The sequence below is a fragment of the Hyperolius riggenbachi genome, chromosome 4 (assembly GCF_040937935.1).
Source record: "Hyperolius riggenbachi isolate aHypRig1 chromosome 4, aHypRig1.pri, whole genome shotgun sequence".
Taxonomy (NCBI): Eukaryota; Metazoa; Chordata; class Amphibia; order Anura; family Hyperoliidae; genus Hyperolius; species Hyperolius riggenbachi.
Genome location: NC_090649.1, coordinates 151,239,301 through 151,259,798, shown reverse-complemented (window position 1 = coordinate 151,259,798; position 20,498 = coordinate 151,239,301). Strand labels below are relative to the sequence as shown.

At 42.6% G+C, this 20,498-nt stretch overlaps 1 protein-coding gene across 4 annotated transcripts in view; it reads left to right on the top strand.

The window, feature by feature from the left end:
* PLS1 (plastin 1) overlaps window positions 1-20,498 on the top strand; it is a 165,105-nt gene that overhangs the window by 93,586 nt on the left and 51,021 nt on the right. For all 4 annotated transcript variants that reach the window (XM_068280783.1, XM_068280782.1, XM_068280784.1 and 1 more), the window contains 6 exons: window positions 4,423-4,586; window positions 7,719-7,848; window positions 7,992-8,124; window positions 16,664-16,745; window positions 16,834-16,999; window positions 19,587-19,729. In XM_068280783.1, coding sequence (XP_068136884.1) covers window positions 4,423-4,586; window positions 7,719-7,848; window positions 7,992-8,124; window positions 16,664-16,745; window positions 16,834-16,999; window positions 19,587-19,729 — 818 coding nt within the window. The remainder of the gene's footprint in view (window positions 1-4,422; window positions 4,587-7,718; window positions 7,849-7,991; window positions 8,125-16,663; window positions 16,746-16,833; window positions 17,000-19,586; window positions 19,730-20,498) is intronic.

Genomic DNA, 20,498 nt, shown 5'->3' with positions numbered 1-20,498 from the left:
GGGCTACTGCCCACCCGAAGACTAAATCAGTCCCCACACACAGCATCTCTGCCTGCAGGCTGTGTGACTGGCTGCCTGCCCCAAGACTAAGTCGCTTCCCACACAGCACCTCTGCCCGCAGGCCGCTTGACTGCCTTCTCCGCCACCACCAACAGGGTCCAGGACTCCAGGCAGATTCCTGAATTTGCAGCCACTATAATAATTTTTCTGGTGCATGTACATGCCTGCCTAATTTTTCTGGCTGCAGTGCAGCTGCAACAACAAAACATAAGGCATGTACATGTGCCCATTTCCCTTTGTGATCATTACCTTGCCGCGGTATAGGGGCTTGTGTATCACAATGAAGCAATGACCACCGGCTATATGAGTGTCTCGGAGGGTGGCACACCAAAGATAATAAGGTCGTTGCGTCATTGTGGACAGACCAAATTTGATCAGCTGGACAGTCACTGTTCTGTCATTCAGCTACCTCAGCCCGGCGACCATATGGGCTGGAAAGCCACCATCACCTGCACTCTCGTCATGGTGCGCACCAGTCCAGCACGGCCGTCACTACACAAACAGCTGTTTGCAGTCAATGCATACCTTTCACTGCATCTTTGCACATACCTGGCAGTCAGTGCATACCTTTTGCTTGAATGGATGGCAGACTTGCCCTCCATAACAGATTCTTGTTACAGGTGGTACAGTCTATCAGTGTCATCTACAGCAGGGTCTCGAAAGTCCTCCTTTTGGTCACTACCTTGGGATGTGCATGCCATGCCTGCTGCCTTCCTTGGATGTGTGGTAGCTGTTCCTGTTCTTTGCCCACAGCGTGCCTGCTGCTTTCCTTGGATGTGTGGTGGTGGTAGCCGTTTCTTAGGTTCCCACTCCGGACTGGAATCGAACCAGGATTCCCCGGCTATTACCAGTGGTCACTCACAATGGCAGACTTGCCCTCCATAAAAGATTCTTGTTGCAGGCACTGAACAGCAAGCAGAACAAGTATTTTAAAAAATAAATGTAGGCTTTAACAATGGTAGAGAAAGAACCATTGAAAGTTAGACATTACCTGACATCACTGAGTGAGGAAGAGCAATCTCGCCATGGTGCGCACCAGTCCAGCACAGCCGTCACTACACAAACAGCTGTTTGTGGTGCGTTACACAGTGAGTTTGGTGTGTCAGTGTGAAGCAGTACAATAATTACACTACCTGATTGATGTATACCGGTACATGCAAGATGTTTTAAAGCACTTTAGGCCTGCAATTTAGCATTCAATGTGATTTCTGCCCATAAAACGCTGCTTTGCGTCCAATCCAGATTTTTCTGGGACTTTTGGTGTCTATCCCAGTCCGCCATGACCCCTTCCAGGTGTTAGACCCCTTGAAACATATTTTCCATCACTTTTGTGGCCAGCATAAATGTTTCCAGTTTTCAAAGTTCGCCTCCCCATTGAAGTCTATTGTGGTTCGCGAAAGTTTGCGCGAATCGAACGTTTGGCAAAGGTTCGCGAACCCAGTTTGCGAACCGAGAATTGGAGGTTCGGGCCATCTCTAGTCAAGACTTAAAGGGAACCTAAACTGAGCAGGATATGGATTTTTCCTTTTAAAATAATACCAGTTGCCTGACTTTCCTGCTGATCCTATGTCTCTAATACTTTTAGCCACAGCCCCTCAACCAGCATGCAGATCAGGTGCTCTGACTGAAGTCAGACTGGATTAGCCACATGCTTGTTTCAGGTTTGTGATTCAGTCACCACTGCAGTCATAGAGATCAGCAGGACTGCCAGGCAACTGGTATTGTTTAAAAGGAAACTTCCAAATCCCTATCAGTTTAGGTTCCCTTTAACCTCCCTGGCGTTCAATTTCCCCAGGATTTCTGTGCAAAAAGTGATAAAATACATTTTTAAAACTTTTTTTTTTTTTCCTGTAACTTTCCAAAATGTGTCAAGCAAGGGTCTAGTATACAGTGCAGGAGAGTATTGATGTGTATGCACGTTTATACTGTTCAGAGCATGTTTTGTTTGGACGGAGAATCTGTCCATACCGCTAGGGTTTTTCTTGGGGTGGATCTGAAGGCAATGGGCCCTATTAGTCTATCTGGGTAGAACATCTGGATTGTCAGTTCACATTGGCAAATGCAGACAGGCGTGTGTTCGGAACGCAACACATGCAGTTGGACACCATCTGCGTTACCATGTAGTGAGTCGCTAATTTAATTTACTACAGTGAATGGTTTAGCCGCATCACACTGCTGCGCAGCGCATAAGGGGCTTGATTCACTAAAGTGTGATAACTGCTATCACAGCAGTTATCATGCGAGCTGCCACGTGCGAACAGCGTTACTTTGCGTGATAAGCGAAGTAACGTTGTGCGCGCACAAACCTTTGCGCGTGGCAGCTCGCATAATAACTGCTGTGATAGCAGTTATCACACTTTAGTGAATCGAGCCCAAAGTGTGAATGTCACACAATACAGTCTATGTACGTCTGATGTTCTTGCATATTGCACACAATACATGTTATTGAAATGCGCACGGCAACGCGCAAAACCTTTCTGATATTTTGGAAAGATTTTGAATGTGTTGGTTTTCCTTTAGAGTGTATTCAGCAATATACTGTAAACTTGCATTTGTAGTTGCATTTAAGCTTTACATTTAGTAAGAAGCAGGTTAAAAGCACTCTCTCCTTCCAGCTAAAACACTTCCCTCCTACAGCTGTACGAGAATCTCTTCCTGCGACATCCGTGCTGAGTAGTAATACAAAGCACCCTCTGCTGAGCATGGGGGATACACCAGCCTAGGGCATGACATGTACAGGGTTTTGTAAGCAAGCATATTATTCTTGCTACAGCAATCTTTCATGCTGAGGATGATCGGTTGAAAAATCATCTGCTTGGAATTCTTTGGGATTGTCAGTTTGGTATCATCAGTGGAATGTATGATTTTCCCCCTTGGCTGCCATTGCTGATTCATCTATCTACATCTGCATCCGGTTGGATTTTCTGATCATTTAAATGTTACAGCAGCATGTTATGGCTGATAAAAATCAGACGAGGGAGAACTGTGTAGCCACAGCTGTGTAGCCCTGGTCTATGTGGCCTTTTCAGAAATCCCTCCGTGACCAGGAGCATAACAGCCCCTGCAACCCCTGCCGTTGTGTGTGTGTGGGGGGGCTAAGGGTACCTGGTCCTCTGGCAAGAAGATCACAGCGGAGGCATACATTATCTTCATCCCGTGGAGGGTCACCTTCTTGCTCCTCTATAGTGCACAGCGGCTGTAGTGAAGAGAGGAATGAAGCCTTGTCACTCCACTGGATGAAGGCAATGTATGCTGTTGCTCTGCTCCCCTTGCCAAAGGACGGTGCCCCTTAGCCCCTGAAAATGCCCCCCCCCCCCCACGTTGCAGGTGGGGGGGGGCAGTGGGGGGTAAGGGAGGGAGTTACGCAACGGGCCCTGGCTAGCGAAGTACACCCCTGAATCCATCTCTGTCATAGAAAAAGATCTCTGCTATTGTTTGCTTCTATGAAGAGGCCAGATACAAGACAGACAGGATGACAATGGAGGCATATTGAGTTCTAAGCTGTTGACAGTTCACTATAGACATGGGAAGCCTTTGGACTCTAGACTATTCAGAGGCTTCCCCAAAACTAGGTAAGTATCTAACTTTTTTTTCTTTGGGACTCGGGAGACTACAGGTTTACTTTAAATAATGTAAAATAATGAGCATCTTGCATACTAGCTCTTTAAAGAAAGCCCGATGTGGGCTCATAAAATTAAACAAAATGTAGGCTACCTGATCCGGGGGGCTAAGCGAAACAGGTAGCCGCAAAAACTGCTTCTCCCTGCGCTCCCGTGGGCCACAATGGCTCACTTTCACTTTCCTGACCTCTCGGTCATGACGCTGCAAGGAGAGACTGTGTCTCTCATAGCGTGCAGGAATGGGGCAGGAGGCGCGGCCAGGGAGAGAGAGCTGCCCAATGGCAGCTCTGGAAACCTTGCAGAAATGCTCCTGGCGGGCATTTTAAACAGGGAATCCCTCTCCCCTATGTTTACCTCTGAAATAGCCACAACTATTGTCGCTAATCTCGGGGGGCTATAACGCGGTGGGGGGGGGGGGGGGCAGAGAGTGGCGGTGGGGGGACACAGAGGCATGTCATGAGGCAGAGAACATGCCTCTGCCCCCCATGGAACCGCCTCGGGTTCTCTTTAATAAGCTCAAGACACGTTGGAAATTATACTATCACAAAGCATCTGCAGATTCAGATGTCTTCAGTATCAGTTTCTATACATTTAGTGAATTTCTGTTTACATAGACCTTCATGGGATATATTTTAGGCAATAGTTTTGTTTAGGTCTAGATTAGTTTATTGTTATATGTGTATGTCTCCTGTGTGTCAAGATATAAGGGCTTACTAAAAAAAGTATTATGTTCTTTCTGCAGATATTGATAACAGTGGTCATATTAATGACTATGAACTTCACCAAGTGTTTAAAGAAGCCAACCTGCCATTGCCAGGCTACAGGGTGAGAGAGATCGTAGAGAAGATATTTGCGGGGGCTGACCGGAACAAGGATGGCAAGATCGACTTCCAAGAGTTTGTCTCAGTGAGTTTATAACATTTCAGCTCTATATGAAAAAGGAAAAAGTGAACGATAAAATATGTAGCCTGTGGGGTAACTAGATTTAGTCAGTTTGTAATAGCAAGTTCAGTGGTTCTGGTTTTCAGATATGGATTAAGATGTAATGGGGCCCTAGGCAAGATAGTAGATTTTGGGACCCCTTGTGGTCTGTTTGATAAGCTGAAGTGAAGAGAGGTCAGAGAAGGTGACTGGTGGGCCCCTTGACACCCACTACGCCCCAAGCACCTGCCTAGGTTACCTGGTGGATGATCCTGCTCTGCTGTTTTTGCAGGAACAGAAAAGCTCTTGTGATAATGCAGTTTTGCTTTCTGTGAGTGAAATAGTAACACATACTGGTAGCTGTTTCACTTTGTTTCCACCCTGTAATGTGATCATGATTGTAAATCTCACACATCCACGCAGGACTTCTTTTGCCACATTACAAGTTTAACATAGGGCTAAACTGTATATATGCTTAATTTAGAAAAGATACAATATTTGGCACCCTCACAATAAATGTACTGTATATGTAACACCTTTTCCTGTGTCTGAAGCCTGGAACCATCGGAAATACTTTACTTTTCTTTGTATTCATCCTGGGTGAGGCCTAATTTACACTGGGGTGCTTTTCAGTAGTGAAACGCTCATGAAAAGCACCCCAGGCCTCACCATAGCGACCAGCAAAGTGCTGTAACAAGATATGGGACCATTCTCAATACAGCATTTTGGCTGCAATTGTATTGCGCTATGTGTGTGGTGAAGCCACAGTGTTGTCAGAGGCACAGCCAGGCAATGTGCATTGGTTAAAGAGAATCTGTAGGCAAATTAAACAAAAAAAAAGATACTTACCTATGGAGAGTGAAGGCTCTGGGTCCTTTAGAGCCTTCCGTTCCTCTCCTCATCCCCTTGTTCCCCCCCTCCCCAGGCTCATCCGTTCGAATCTCTTGCCGGCGGGAGGTTTCGGAAGTCTTCGGGAGCCCGAGTGCTTCTGAAGATGGACGGCTCTGTACTGCGCGCGTGCACAGCATGGAGCGACGTGAGTGCTTCCAAAGACTTCCAAGGCCCACCCAAAGCGGAAGAGAGCAGCCTCTGACCCATGGGTCAGAGGCTGCTAACGGGGGAACCAGAGCAGGAACGACGGTACGAGGAGAGGAGCAGGAAGGCTCTATAGGACCCAGAGCCTTCCCTCTCTTCAGGTAAGTATATGTTTTGTTTTTTTAATTTGCCTTCAGATTCTCGTTAAATGGAGATATATATGTCAGCCTCTATACAGTATGTCTCTCACCTTGGGTTTCTTTTAAGGCTATGTCAAACCTATTGCTACAGAAAATGTAGAGAATTAGTGCAAATTGCTGTGATTGTAATCACAATGTGACTGGTTCGTGAAGCAGAACACTCACCACTGTTACGATTTGTGTGCCAGATGTCCGTAACAAAATGAGTTACGGTGAATCAACATGAATAGTGGCATGTTATGCATTGTTCTTGTAGTTGATAGGGAAGTGTAGGTTAAACACTACAAGCTGATTTGTTTACTAAATTATGTGAGAATTGGAATATGTTTAGAGTGCCAGTTCTAGTTCCATAGCAATTAAGCTTGTGTCCACAGTGCAGTACAAACCAGTAAAGAGGAATAATCCCCTTTGCCTCTTCACTTTCCATTTAATGTCTGCACATTTTTATTGAGGCAAATTTTCTCAGACGTCATTGGGTAGTTAATGTGAAAACAGGCACTGATGAAACTTTTTGTCTTTAGTCAATATATATTGTATGCCTGGTTTCATCAATAGTATTGTAAATGTACTTCTTTATATATTTTCAGTGCACACAAATTTGCACCTGCATTTCCCCTGGCAATGCAGCTGACAGTAATAATTATTTACCTTACTGAAGCCTAGTTATGCACTCACTGGCAGCACACTTATTTGATTTGTGGGCGTTTTGAAGCACAGAGCTAAATGTGCTGTGCAGCTCTGGCTAATTAATCAATGGGCCAATCGAGAATCCCACGTCATTTGCATACCTTCAAGTTCCGCATTGGCATCTTTTCTGTGATTTTAAACTGGACCGCTTTCTTCTGCACCATGCGCACATTCACAATTGAAGTGTTTTCCACCGTATCCGAAAAATCAAGAACGAATGTGGAAAATTATGTGTGGGAAATGCAATCTCAACGTCGATCACACAGCAAACGCAGTAAGGCGGGAGCCTGGGAATCTCGCAGAAAAACGCTTTAAGTGTGCTCCCTGCCTAAAATTGAGCTTGACTGACTACGGCAGCCTAAGCATATAAATATTCACACACTACTGTTCCTGATTGGACACGATTTACTATTGTTCAAGTGTTTGGCTCAGCTTTGTTGTGATGTGTGTCAGCAGTGTTGATGATTGGATATTGGTTTCTGTGCCTCTTCATTCACCTGCTGCTGCTTTCCTCAGCACTGAATAAGCATCTGAAAAGCCCCCAAGAAACAAAAAGAAGCAGAATTATGTTCCTTTGCAGTAAATCTGCTATGACTATTGTTGGTGCCACCTAGTGGATTTTTGTATATTGCAGTGGCTGAGGACTGCTTATAAGGGGGTGATTACCGAATTGCAACACAGTCACCCCCTGGAATGCTGCATGTATCCCTTTGCAATCACAATGCTGCAGGGTGAAAGCTCCGTTAGGTAGACACTGCACTAGCACTTTGCCGATCGCTGGCAATCGCCGCAGAACTGCCTGTGGTGTGATACAGCCCTATGAGAAGTCCTCTTTCAAAGTATTTTATTATGTAACCAGGTCTTGGGACATGACAAGTATCCTATTTGGATTTCCTGCTATGGCTGATGGGCCATTAAGGTTTCTCGGGAGTAAATGCAAGCTTTGGTACTTATAGAAAGTATTGGACAGAAATTTGAATTGTGATATGAAACAAAATAAAAAGAAAGGCCTGTTAGCATGCTTTCAAGGAAGCTTCATTTGGATTATTGGTAATGCTTAGAAAATCAAAGCTTACTTGGATTTTCAGTTAAATTACAAAACAGCTTTTTGTATCAATAATATGCCCCATTAGGGTTTCTTAATGAATGTGGTGTTAAAGTTTGAAAGTCATTTGCTTTAATATCCATTTCACAGTTAGCACAAGAGCTGAAAAGTAAAGATGTGAGCCGAACATTCCGAAAATTTATCAATAAGCGTCAAGGAATAACAGCCATAGGAGGGACCTCTTCCATTTCCAGCCAGGGAACGCAGCATTCATATTCAGGTAACACAACATCCTGTCTGCCTCGCTGAATGGGCTGATAAGTGATACTCTGTGGTTCTCCGTCAGGCTTGGGTTATCTCAGGGAAAGACTTTCATAGTGTCCCTGCTACCTCAATACATCTCTGTGTGCCTGTTTCTTTCAGAGGAAGAGAAAGTGGCTTTTGCTAACTGGATAAATAAAGCACTGAAAGATGATCCCCATTGCAAGCATCTTCTACCCTTGAACCCCAACAATAACAGCCTGTTCACATCGCTTAGGGATGGGATCTTACTTTGGTAAGTTCTAATTCCACTTTTTTCAGATCTTCTCTGTACTCTGCGCCATACGCTTCTCTTACACAGATAACACCAACAACATCATGTAATATGAAAACGTATCCTGTACAGGCTTTTGTTTTTTTATTTGTAAAGATTGGTTCTTAAAGCAAATCTGAAGCGAAAATAAACCTGTGAGATTATGAATTGTATGTGTAGTACGGATAATGAATAGAACATTAGTAGCAAAGAAAAGATTGTCATATTTTTTATCTTCAGTTATATAGTTTTATTTACTGGTATATCATTGCATCAGACTATCATAGTTTGAGATTAGAAAACACACTCTGTATTTTAAGCTGTAAAACAAAGCAGATCAAATTACCCTTTTACATTTTTTGCAGTAAAACCTTATCACAAGCGGTCTCCCACTGTTTCTCGGCTGTTTAAGCTCTTGAGAAAACAGCACTTAGTTTGGTTCGACTAGCTCAGAGAAGCTCTTTTGCATGGATAACAACTCAAGTTGTTTAAACAACTAAGAAACTAGCAGTATCTTAAAGTGAGTCTAAAGCCTATTTGAAAATAAAAAAACAGATACTCACCTAAGGAGAGGGAAGGCTCTGGGTCCTAATGAGCCTTCCCGTTCTCCTCCCGGTGTCCGCGTTCCCCCTGCAGGCTCCTACGTTAGCAGTCCACGACCAGTTTGGTCGAGGTTGCTCTCTTCCGGGTTGGGGAGACTTTGGCAGCCTTCGGTAGCACTCGGGCTTCCGAGGGCGGGCCGCTCCATACTGCACATGCGCAAGCGCCCTATCTGTACTTGCGCGTGCGCAGTACAGAGCTGCCCACCTTCGAAACGAAGACTCCCGCTGCGGGAGATTCAAACCGTGGAGCCTGCAGTGGAATGAAGAGATCGGCAGGAGAACAGGAAGGCTTATTAGGACCCACAGCCTTCCCTCTCCCTAGGTAAGTATCTATTTTTTTTATTTTAAAATAGGTTTCAGATTCCCTTCAAGGTGGCCATTCATGATACAATTTCTTTATTTATTTTCAATTTGAAAATTGCAATCAGTTTTTTTGATTCATTGTAACAATTGAAAAATCTGACCAATGTATCACACACGTGTTTTATCCTCCGTTGTGAAAAAATAAATAAAAGAAAAAAAAATCAAGAAACTATCCTAAGGGCTTGTTTCCACTAGTGCGGTGCGAATCGCCGGGATTCCACCGCTGACGAAGTCGCATACAGATGCGATTCCACGTGTGGTTTTTGCCGCGATTTCGCATAGGCAGGCTATCAACGATTTTAACCATGTCACTGCCTGGTTCAATTTACATTAGTTTTCGTGCGAATTCGCACGTGAAATTGCGGCAAAAAACGCATGTGCGATTTCCCTATTAAATACATTGCCTGCGAATCGCCTGCATTCCACACGCAGGCGAATTCTGCATGCTCTACCGTGCAGAAAAATCCTGCACAGAAAAACGCAGGAAAAAACTGACAAGTGGAAACAGGGCCATCCACTTGTATTGGTTATGCGAATCCGCATGCAGACAACGCATGCGGATTCGCTCTAGTGGAAACGGGCCCTAAACCATTCAATTTTCATTAAAATTGTGCCAAAAAAATCAGGCAATGCCAACCAACTTATACAGTGAATTCTTGGATTGCAAGTAACTTGGTTTAAAACTAAAAGCAAAACAAGCTAAACATTTTATGAAATTGTCACATGATATGCAAGAAAGCCTTCATATACAACCACAGAAAGCATATATGCACGACACGTCCTCACAACTGAAACAATGGTTCTTCTCTCTTTGAAGCTGCAGGATCATACTTAAAGGGACACTATCGATTAACATTTTTTTTTCAAATTGAGATAGGAAATATTTGGGAAGTGCTGCTAAGTACTGGTGTATACATTTCACTGCTTATCTATTTGATTACTGTTATCTAATTCCTTTCACATTTTTCTGAGCTCAGTCAGAGACAGGCAGAGCTTTCTCTCACAGAGAGCAGAGGAAATGTATCTTATGTGCAACATAAACATTTGTAATACTGTAGTGTATGAAACCTAATACCTGTTTTCAAAAAATCTGCTTCAATATTACACTGTTCTTAGCATGTCAGACCGCACAGATTCACCTCTGCAAATGAGAGATTCCAAATGTAGCTAATAATAATTTGATACAAGAGTGCTTTGGATTACAAGCATGTTTTTGAAAAAATCAGATTTCTCGCTCAAATTAAAAGAAACCCTTTTGATTTTTCTGTACACCAATTGTTTTGATTGAATTCCTGTAAAATCAAATCTTTTAATGATATCATGTGTGGCCACCTTTGTCAGACAAGGTAACTACTATTGTTTTATCATGAGTTGTAGTTTTCCCACAAATCTAAATATACAGTGTGCATATCTCAGAAATAGCAATAGTCACATGGCCATTGCTATATTCTCCGTCAGCCAGTCCTGAACTGCCCAGCAATCTTCAGTACACTCCAGTACCACGGAGTTCTGGACAATATCCCTCTCTTTCCCACTGCTGGGAGACAAGAGGTGTTATGTGAATATGCTCTCTTTTCCACTGCTGAGAGGTAAGAGTTGTAATGTGAATTCCCATCTCTTGGCCACCGCTGGGAGGTAAGAAATATTACATGAATACCCCTCTCTTGGCCACTGCTGGGAGACAAGAGGTGTTATATGAATACCCCTCTCTTGGCCACCGCTGAGAGGTAAGAGTTGTTATGTGAATACCCCTCCCTTGGCCACCGCTGGGAGACAAGATGTGTTATGTGAATACCCCTCCCCTGGCCACCGCTGGGAGACAAGAGGTGTTATGTGAATACCCTCTCTTGGCCACTGTTAGGAGGTAAGAAGTATTACATGAATACCTCTCTTTGCCACTGCTAGTAGGTAAGAGCTGTTACGTGAATAACTCTCTCTTAGCCACTGCTGGGATGTAAGAACTGTTTTGTGATTAGTAACTTGATAAAAACCTGGAGAAATTAATATCAGACATTGGGGTTGATTCACTAAACAAAATAGCGCAAGTAACCTCCTGTTACTTGCGCTCTTACCATGGTGTGTGTTAAATGTAATTGGCTTCACGCTCTGAATGCTAGTAGCCGCATAGCGTGCGTAATCACAGGAGTGCACGCTATGCTGCGGGTAGTGCAGCATAGCGAACACTATTAACCTACGCTGGCTCCCTGCAAATATTTTGGATCCTTTGAGTCCAGTAACTCTAAAGGACGTGATCCCCATACTTTGATTGGCCCAATCAGCTGCTTGTCAAGTGACAAGCAGCCTATTGGGCCAATCAAAGTGCAGGGATCACATCCATTAAAGTTAGTGGACTCGAAGGGGCTCAGAGTGGCCCGAGTTAATAGCGTTCGCTATGCTGCACTACACGTAGCATAGCGTGCGCTCCTGTGATTACGAGGGCTACACAGCTACTAGCGCGTGTAACGCGCAGCCAATTCGATTGAAGGCACGCTGTGGAAATAGCGTGAGTAACAGGAGGTTATGCTATTTTGTTAAGTGATTTAACCCCATTGAGAGCTGAAAGCATGGAACGTTCTAACTTCTAACTTAGAAAGTTAAGAGTATATACATTGAGTACACCTCTTAAAGAGGAACTGTAACGGCAAAACGTCCCCTGGGTGGTACTCACCTCGGGTGGGGGAAGCCTCAGGATCCTAATGAGGCTTCCCCCGTCCTCCTCTGTCCCACGGGGGTATCGCTGCAGCCCTCCGTACAGCCCTGACGTAATATTTACCTTCTTGGCTACTGCGCAGGCGCTCTGACGGCTGTCGGCTCCGAAGTAGGCGGAAATAAGTAAGTCTCCGGCACCTGCGCAGTAGAGCGGACCCGACGGAGATCGGGTATTTCCGTCTATTTCCGAGCCGAAAGCACCCACAGCGCCCCCGCTGGAGCCAGCAAAGGTAAATATTGAAATTACAGTCGGACCTGTCGCCGGCTGTTCAGAGGGCTGCAGCGAGACCCCCGTGGGACGGAGGACGGCGTGGGAAGCCTCATTAGGAACCGGAGGCTTCCCCCACCCGAGGTGAGTACCCCCCAGGGGATCTTTTTGAAGTTACAGAGTCTCTTTAAGTTCTTATTATATTTGCCTAAAATTTGTGATGGGACTTTCTGCTGTCTTCATGAGCACTATTGATCAGCCATATTTTTACATTAATTTTACATTTAAAGATTCATATTTATGCATTCTCCCCACTAGCAGGCATCCACTTTCAGACAAACAACTGCTGAGGTGGAATCAGTAATGGGTTCATTGAACAAGTGTCTGGGCTGACCCATAGACTTGCATGAGACATGCTTGAAAATCGCAAGGACAGCATACCTGTCAACATTCTATGTTTTTCCATCCTTAAAACAGAACAAACATTAATATGTTCTCTTTCCACATGGATTAGCCGCCTGTATTGTCTTCTTATCTTAATAGGAAACAGAAGAGGGATATACATTTTTTATGACTTGGCAACATGTCCAGCTCTTTTCAATTTCAGTATTGCTACCCAACATATTCATAAAATAATTGCTGTAATACTTCTGTATAAAAATTATTTCTCTGCAAAATATATTACTGCTGTATAGATTATTTTTTCAGCATTATAATTTGAAATATTAGCATTTTAAAACTTTAATACCTCATTTACATGGTATTAAAAATAAATAAAACAGTAGTAGAACAGACATAGAATACAGACATGGACATGGACTATAGGTGTTCTTTGAGCATATTAAGGGTCCTAAAAACATGATATGATAAATGACTGATCTGACATTATTACACGATCTGGCAGTTTAATACATGAAGCTCTTATTCAAATCCAGTGGATTACTCAAATCTACTTTCAAGTATTTTTTCTTTTTTCTTCAACTGCAGAATTTCACCCATCTATCCTCTCTATTGCTTTAAGGGTTAATAAAGTTGAGAAGGGAAGGGAGGTGTCCACACTGTTTTTTGTTTTGTTTTTTCTTCATAGTTTTTTTTTGATAATTTGTTTCTTCTGAGTTTTCACTGCTGCATACGCAAAAGTGCATGGCTTTTAGCAAAAAGGATTGCTGAACACTACACTGCATGACTGCATCTCTTTTTCTAAATAAATTATGCTGGTTGCCTACAGCTGTGGCAGTGCAATGACCAACACTAAGTAGGCAAATGTGACCATGTCTTCTCTTTTTTTTTTGTTCATTTCTGCGGAGGCAATTGTGGCTTTTCATCTGCAGAGACTTGTAGAAGTCTGCAATTACTGCATCGCTGCCATGGCGCTATCAGTGTTGCCAACTCATCCCTTTAATTACTGACACATCTAAGTTATACAGGTTCTGGGGCTACTTACACATAATCAGTGCCTTCCCTGCATCTACCTAGCCACGAAACCTGTATAATTCATATGTGTCAGTAATTAAAGGGATGAGTTGGCAACACTGGGCGCAATATGGTAGAACATACCCTGATGATTATGGCTGCTGAAGGATAGCAATTTCTTGTTCTTCAGTTTAGTAGATCAGGCTCCAGGTTTTTTTTTTATCTTTTTTATTTTATTTTTTTTACACCTTTTAGCTGTAGAAACCTAGAAAAGACCTTTCCTGTTTAAATTGTAAATAGTTTGTAAATAGCTTAGACAGCAAATAAAGCTTGGTGTTGGTGAACCAATGTCTCTTTACTCCCAGTAACCGCTACCTCTAAAAAAATACATACAAATAAGAATTATGACAACTAACTAGCTAGCATAATTAAATAAATAGTCTAAATATGGCAATCATAGTTGGTCTCTGTTGTAAAAAAATCAAAGAAAGAAACTGCTCCATTTTTAGACTACTGTCACAGGGTTGCATTGCGGTGGGAAATATAATTGAATGGCTAATGAGATGCAATTATATTACAGGAGGCACAGGCCGCCAACACCAAGACTACCTCTCTCCTGTAAATCATGGCAGTCAATCTTGTGGCTATAGAGACAGGAAGCTCCATGAGAACCTGTGTGAACTGCGTTATCACAAGTGGGTGTGGCACTGTGGCTTGTTCTGAAGAGCCTAGAGACCTTTGTCTGGGTTTTGGTTAAATAATCTGACTAGGGATGCTCATTCGGATTCCGTGGAAATGCAATTTCCGAAATTCCGATCGGAAATTGCATTTCCGCATCGGAATGCGGAAATCACGGAATTTCAGCCGGAAATCGCGGAAATTCCGCCCGACTTTAACATCTATTTTCTCAAAAACTATAAGGTCTTTTTGAAAACTTTTTTTTTGCATCTTGTTCAGGAGATTCTGTTTAATAAACCCTGAACATTTGGTGTTTCTAAGACTTACAGGGGCTTTGCTATTAACCGCTAAAGTCGTCGGATTTTTACTGTAATGTAAAATGCAGAAAATTTGCATCTGCCTATTTTCTGCATTTACATTGCAGTAAAAATCCGCCGAATTTAGCGGTTAATAGCAAAGCCCCCGTAAGTCTTAGAAACACCACATTTTCAGGGTTTATTAAACAGAATCACCTGAACAAGATGCAAAAAAAAGTTTTCAAAAAGACCTTATCGTTTTTGAGAAAATAGATGTTAAAGTCGGGCGGAATTTCCACGATTTCCGGCGGAAATTCCGTATCGGAATGCGGAAATTGGTAGCGGAAAGCGGACACGGTATTTGGCAATGGCGGAATGCGGATTTACCGCGAAATCGGAAATTGGCATTTCCGACCATCCCTAGATCTGACCAACATCTGGCCTAGCTGGTGACCTGCTGCACAGCACAAGAGGAAATAATATCATATAAAATAATGGTACAAAAAAAATGATAGCCAGCATAAGAGAGCTTCAAGTAACATAGAGCATAAGATGATGTAGGGGAAATAAAAGCTTAGTTCAAGTAAAATTCCTGGAATTACACTTTAAAATGATGAGAATAGACCAGGAATGGGCAAACTTGGCCCTCCAGCTGTTCCGGAACTACAAGTCCCACAATGCATTTGCCTTTATGAGTCATGACTGTGGCTGTCAGACTCCTGCAATGCATTGTGGTTCTTGTAGTTCCGTAACAGCTAGAGAGCCAAGTTTGCCCATGCCTGGAATAGACATTTGAGTATAACATACCTGTATTTCTATGTTTAAGATGAACTCCATAAAGTGCCATGCAAGGAGTATGGACTGTTGCTTAGTTCCGTAATAGAAATACTGAATCCTGGTCTTCTGCAGCCATTGGATGGGCTCTAACCATTATTCCACTTTGAGTAGTTCCTGTTGGTCTTACAGGTCTATCTACTAAAGACTCTTGTACATGATATTTTTCATTATACTTTTATTATTATTTATTGAATTCATAAAGTGCCAGAATATTATACAATAAATAGGGGTGCAGACAAAGACAAATAAGGGTGACAGACAGCACTAGGCCATACAAAGAAACCAGTACAAGATAGAAGATCATGCAATGGAGCGGTGGTCTTAGCGACCAAATAGTTTAAGTCCAAGTTAGTCTATGGGAAGGGGGCACGATGATGAGGGTGCATGATCAAGCAAGATACATGGGGGAAGGGGGTTGGAGACCCTGCCAAAGGATTACAAGATAATCTGATATGTAATACAATGTAATATATGATAATAAATTAACTTAGATTACTGTTACGCAGTGTTTCTTTATTTTTATCATTATTGTTACTGTGTACTGCACTGACATTTTCTGCAGCATTTTTATAGAGTACGGTATTCATGTCACTTACTGCTACTGATCCTTAAAAGTGCCCAAAATTTACAGTACCTACCACTGTGATAATCTAATGAAAGCACACTCACAGTTTTATAATATCTGTCTGTTGCACTGTGAGTGTCTTTTTTTTAGATTTTAGATTATAAAACCACTAGTTACCTAAACCCGTTTAAAAACGGGCTCTAGGTCCGTCACCGCCTGCACACCCCTTGGTCCATCCAGCTTCCTGTCCCAACGGCTGTCAGTGCAGGACATGCACAGTAGTGCAAAAGCACTGACACAGGGACAGGACGCAGGGACACTTGCCTTTTATTAGGTAGTATTTTAAAAAGGTAATACACTATTTTGACCTCTCTTCTTTATGAGGCCATACTTGAATTGGAGGGAAGATTGTAATTCAACACTACACCACACAAGCCCAATTAGACCGGACGGGTATGGATTATACAACATATACATTACAAATGACCATTTTGTATGGTCCTTGGAGCCGGTGAGTAAAGGTGGTGCTGGAAACATTTTTGATCTATTAGTGCCAAGCAACATTTGGGACTATTTGATGCTACACTGACTTCTGTGGTGGTAGACACATATTGCACTCAAAAGCCCACAGGTTCTTTCATATAAATTGCATACTATCTTATAATTCTAAATATTTTCAACACATGGCTTCTGTCCTGTGGAGCATGTTCACAGCTTTGGGATGAAAAATGACACAAAACATAATTCCGAAAATTGTGTGAATTTTATGTCTTAAAATTCAACTAAGCACGCAAATATTATCTGTAAAGTATATTTTCTATCATTTGTTTTTTTTTTTCAATTAACTTAGCAAAATGGTCAACTTGTCCCAGGCGGACACGATTGATGAGAGAGCCATCAACACGTCTAAGCTAACGCCGTTTACAATTTCCGTAAGTTTTATAAAAAAGCACATATTGTATATATCTTTACTTGTAACAAAAATAATTCCAATTTTGTTTCTTGACTTTTTTGTTTCAGGAAAATATTAATCTAGCTCTGAATTCGGCCTCTGCCATTGGGTGCACAGTCGTGAACATAGGGGCTCAAGATTTAAAGGAAGGGAAGCCACACTTGGTGCTAGGATTGCTGTGGCAGATCATTAAAGCTGGGTTGTTTGCTGACATTGAAATCTCCAAGAATGAAGGTAATTATTATCTGTATTTTATTTTATTAACATCTGGATTTTACAAAGTTGAATAATAAAGCGAAGTAGGAGGCACCCAAAGATGAATAAAATCAGTAAAAACAGTTTAAAATACGGTAAGAATTGCTTTCTTATGGATGGTAGTCTAAATAGATTTCAAAAATGCAGTTTATAAGCACAACAAAAGATAACGCATTTCGTAGGTGTCATCCCACTTCCTCAGGTCAATAATGTGCCTTAGTAGCAATCGTATGGAGCCACAAGTGCCTCTGTTTGGGTGAGTTCTTTGTGGTGTTGTAGCTTTAAAAGGATGGCGGGAGGGAGAAGAAGCTGTCCTGCTAGCGGCAGGCCGCCTTTATAACGCCTGTGGGCTGTACTTTGCCCAGCCCTGGTATGAATGATCTTTTTCCTCCCGTTGCAAACCATTTTTTTTCTTTGTCCAGATATACAACTCCCCACCCTGAAAACAGTGCCCCTTTTCCTTGAAGTGTAGCCTTCACTTGCATAGTTATCCCTTCTTGGTTAGACCATGTCCTTATTCAGAAGTCACTTGGTTTCCCCAGTGGATGATTCTTTGCACTCCTCATTACACTTGGAATGCATACACCAGGTTACTTTGCTTATGTTTGGGTGTGTTTCTAGGTTTGAAGAAAACAGGGATATGACGTTTGTTAAAGGGAACCTTAACTGGGGCATCTACCAGCCCCCTGCAGCCATCTTGTGCCCTCGCAGTCACTCACGGCTCCTCTGGTCCCCCGCCGCCAGCTAGTTTCATTTTTGCCGACTCATAGTCGGCAGGCTGTAACGTGTACCTTTGCACGCATTCCCACTGGTGCATGAAGCTATTGCGGACATTCACGTACATTTTTATGTGCTGCAGGCGCAATGCATAAAAATTTTAAATTTACGTGTTAATATCCACGAAAGCTTCCTGCACCAGCGGGAATGCGTGCAAAGGTATGCCTGGCTGCCCGCTGACTCCGAGTCGGCAAAAACGAAACTGGCTGGTGGCGGAGGACCAGAGGAGCCGTGAGTGAATGTGAGGGCACAGGATGGCTGCAGGGGGCTGGTAGATGCCCCAGGTAAGTAAAACTCATTTTTGGGGGGGGGAGTTAAGGTTCCCTTTAAAAAGACTCCTAAGATTGTCTGACAGTCCAGCTATGTACTCCATTACTGTGTTGCTCCATGACTCTGATCCTTCCCTCTGTTTCCTGTTCTAGTGATTTCCATTGACCTTGTTGTCATCTTTACAAACACTCTGGGCAGCCACAAGCCTTAAAGCGTCTTTGTGGTGTCAATACTAATTATTTGCCTCTGTTGTGGTAGTTATTCATTAGGTTTGGTGGAGGTGTTTAGCACTGTCTAGTACTGCTGATAATTTCATGTTGAGTTGTTTGGTTTCATCCCATGATTTAGGTGTTATGGATGCAGGATTGTGTGAATGTGATTGAGACCGCTATTCCAACACACTGGAGTGTTACAGAAACATTTAAGTGCATAGCTAGGGCTAGGTTCTGTGGTTCAGTAGGCTTTGCTGTCTTTTAGTACGTGTCCTTGCTGCTCTGGAAGGAGATGAGAATAATGCCTGAAAGCCAAAAGCTGAGGCTGCCATACTACAGCAGATGTTAATTAAGTGCTTGGCAGAAAATGTGTACTGGTAGTCCCCGGTTAACGAACGAGATAGTGGACTGTAGGTTCGTTCTTAACCGGAATCTGTTCTTAAGTTGGAACATTGTGCCATCTCTATCCCCTGTAGTTCCTCTGTGCCCCCCCTGTGCCTCCAGTGTCCCCCTATGTGTCACCTCTGCCCTTTGTACCTGCTTATACAAGTTTTAAAGCCATTTTTCTCTGAACTTTTTAGAATCTATTTTCTCTAAAACTACAAGTCCAATTTGAAATTTTTTTTGACTTGTTCCCTTTAAAACACAGAATCCATGCCGTTCATATCGGCAGGTCGTTTGTAAATCAGGCATTCGTAAGTTGGGGACTACCCGTAATCTCTTTTAAAAATTTAGGTAAGAATGGTACAGTAAAAAAAAATGATGCCTTTGACACCATTTATCTTCAACATACTGTGCTACTCTATCATACTTACTTAGACAGTCTAAAGAAAATACTAACATTCACCCAAGCTTTTAAAGGGACACTTAAGTCTGTGGAAAAAATCAGTTTTACTCAGCCCCCTGCAGCTGTATTGTGCCCACGCGGACTCCATCAGATGCTCCTGGCCCCGCCGGCAGCCACTTCCGGTTTCGGCGACAGGAGCCGACAGGCAGGAAATGCGAGTGATTCTTCGCGTTCCTAGCCACAATAGCACCCTCTATGCTGCTATATGATATATACTCTATGCTATAGCAGCATAGAACTTTTCAAATTAGCTAGAATGTTTTGGTCAGAGTAAGTGGATTGCCCATACTGATAAGTATTTAGGAATCTCCTTCACTGAAGAATTAGAACTATAAAAGGTGTCCAATTAAAGTCTTTTTTTGGGGGGGAGGGGGGATATTCTATAGCCGAATAATTGACAAATGCCCCTTTTTTTTCATCTGGAGAAGTTCTCAGCTGTAAATCATGTTCCCTTTTCCAGCTCTTATTGCATTGCTGATGGATGGGGAGACGCTGGAAGACTTGATGAAACTGTCTCCTGAAGAACTCCTGCTTCGTTGGGTGAACTACCACCTGACCAATGCTCAGTGGCCAAACATAAGCAACTTCAGCCGTGACATTAAGGTGTGTACAGATCTACCACATGTGCTTCAAATCTTAATGTAACATTTTTGATGTAATGAAAAACGTTACTGTTTACTGTGGTTTAGTGACTCACTAATATGAGTATTATTGATTTATATAAAGTAGTTTTTTTAGTGATGATGAGCTTGTCTAACTTGATCACCTAGCATGTTATTATCTAACATGTTCATAACTTTCAGGATGTGAGAGATCAAAGGTGCAGAATATCTATGCAGGGTGAACCCGGATAGTAGGACGTTTAGGGTAAATTATCTATCATCAGCAAAAACTTTCTGGCCATTATTCAGTTAACTTTTTCTCCTGAGTTTTCTCCTAGGAGTTTATTTTTCATCTTCTATATAAACTAAATTTTCAGCACTTTGCAACTGAAAAAGTACCGAAGAGTAAACGCAAAAAGTATTATCAAAAATAATATTTTGGAATATTGATGGCATTTTATTGACAAGTTAGAAAAGATCACCTTGGAGAAAACTCAGAAGAAAAAGCTAATTGAATAGTGTCCTTATGTACACTATAGTGTACATATCACATAAAGAATATATAGATGCATTAACCTCCTTGGCGGTAAGCCGCGCAGGAGGTTTTCTCCGGCCCTGCTGGGCCGATTTGTTTAATTTTTTTTTTTTGCTGCATGCACCTAGCACTTTGCTAGCTGCGTCAGCACACCGATCGCCGCCTCCCCGCGCTGGCCAATCAGTGCCAGGCAGCGCTGAGGGGTGGATCGGGACTCCCAATGACGTCCCGACGT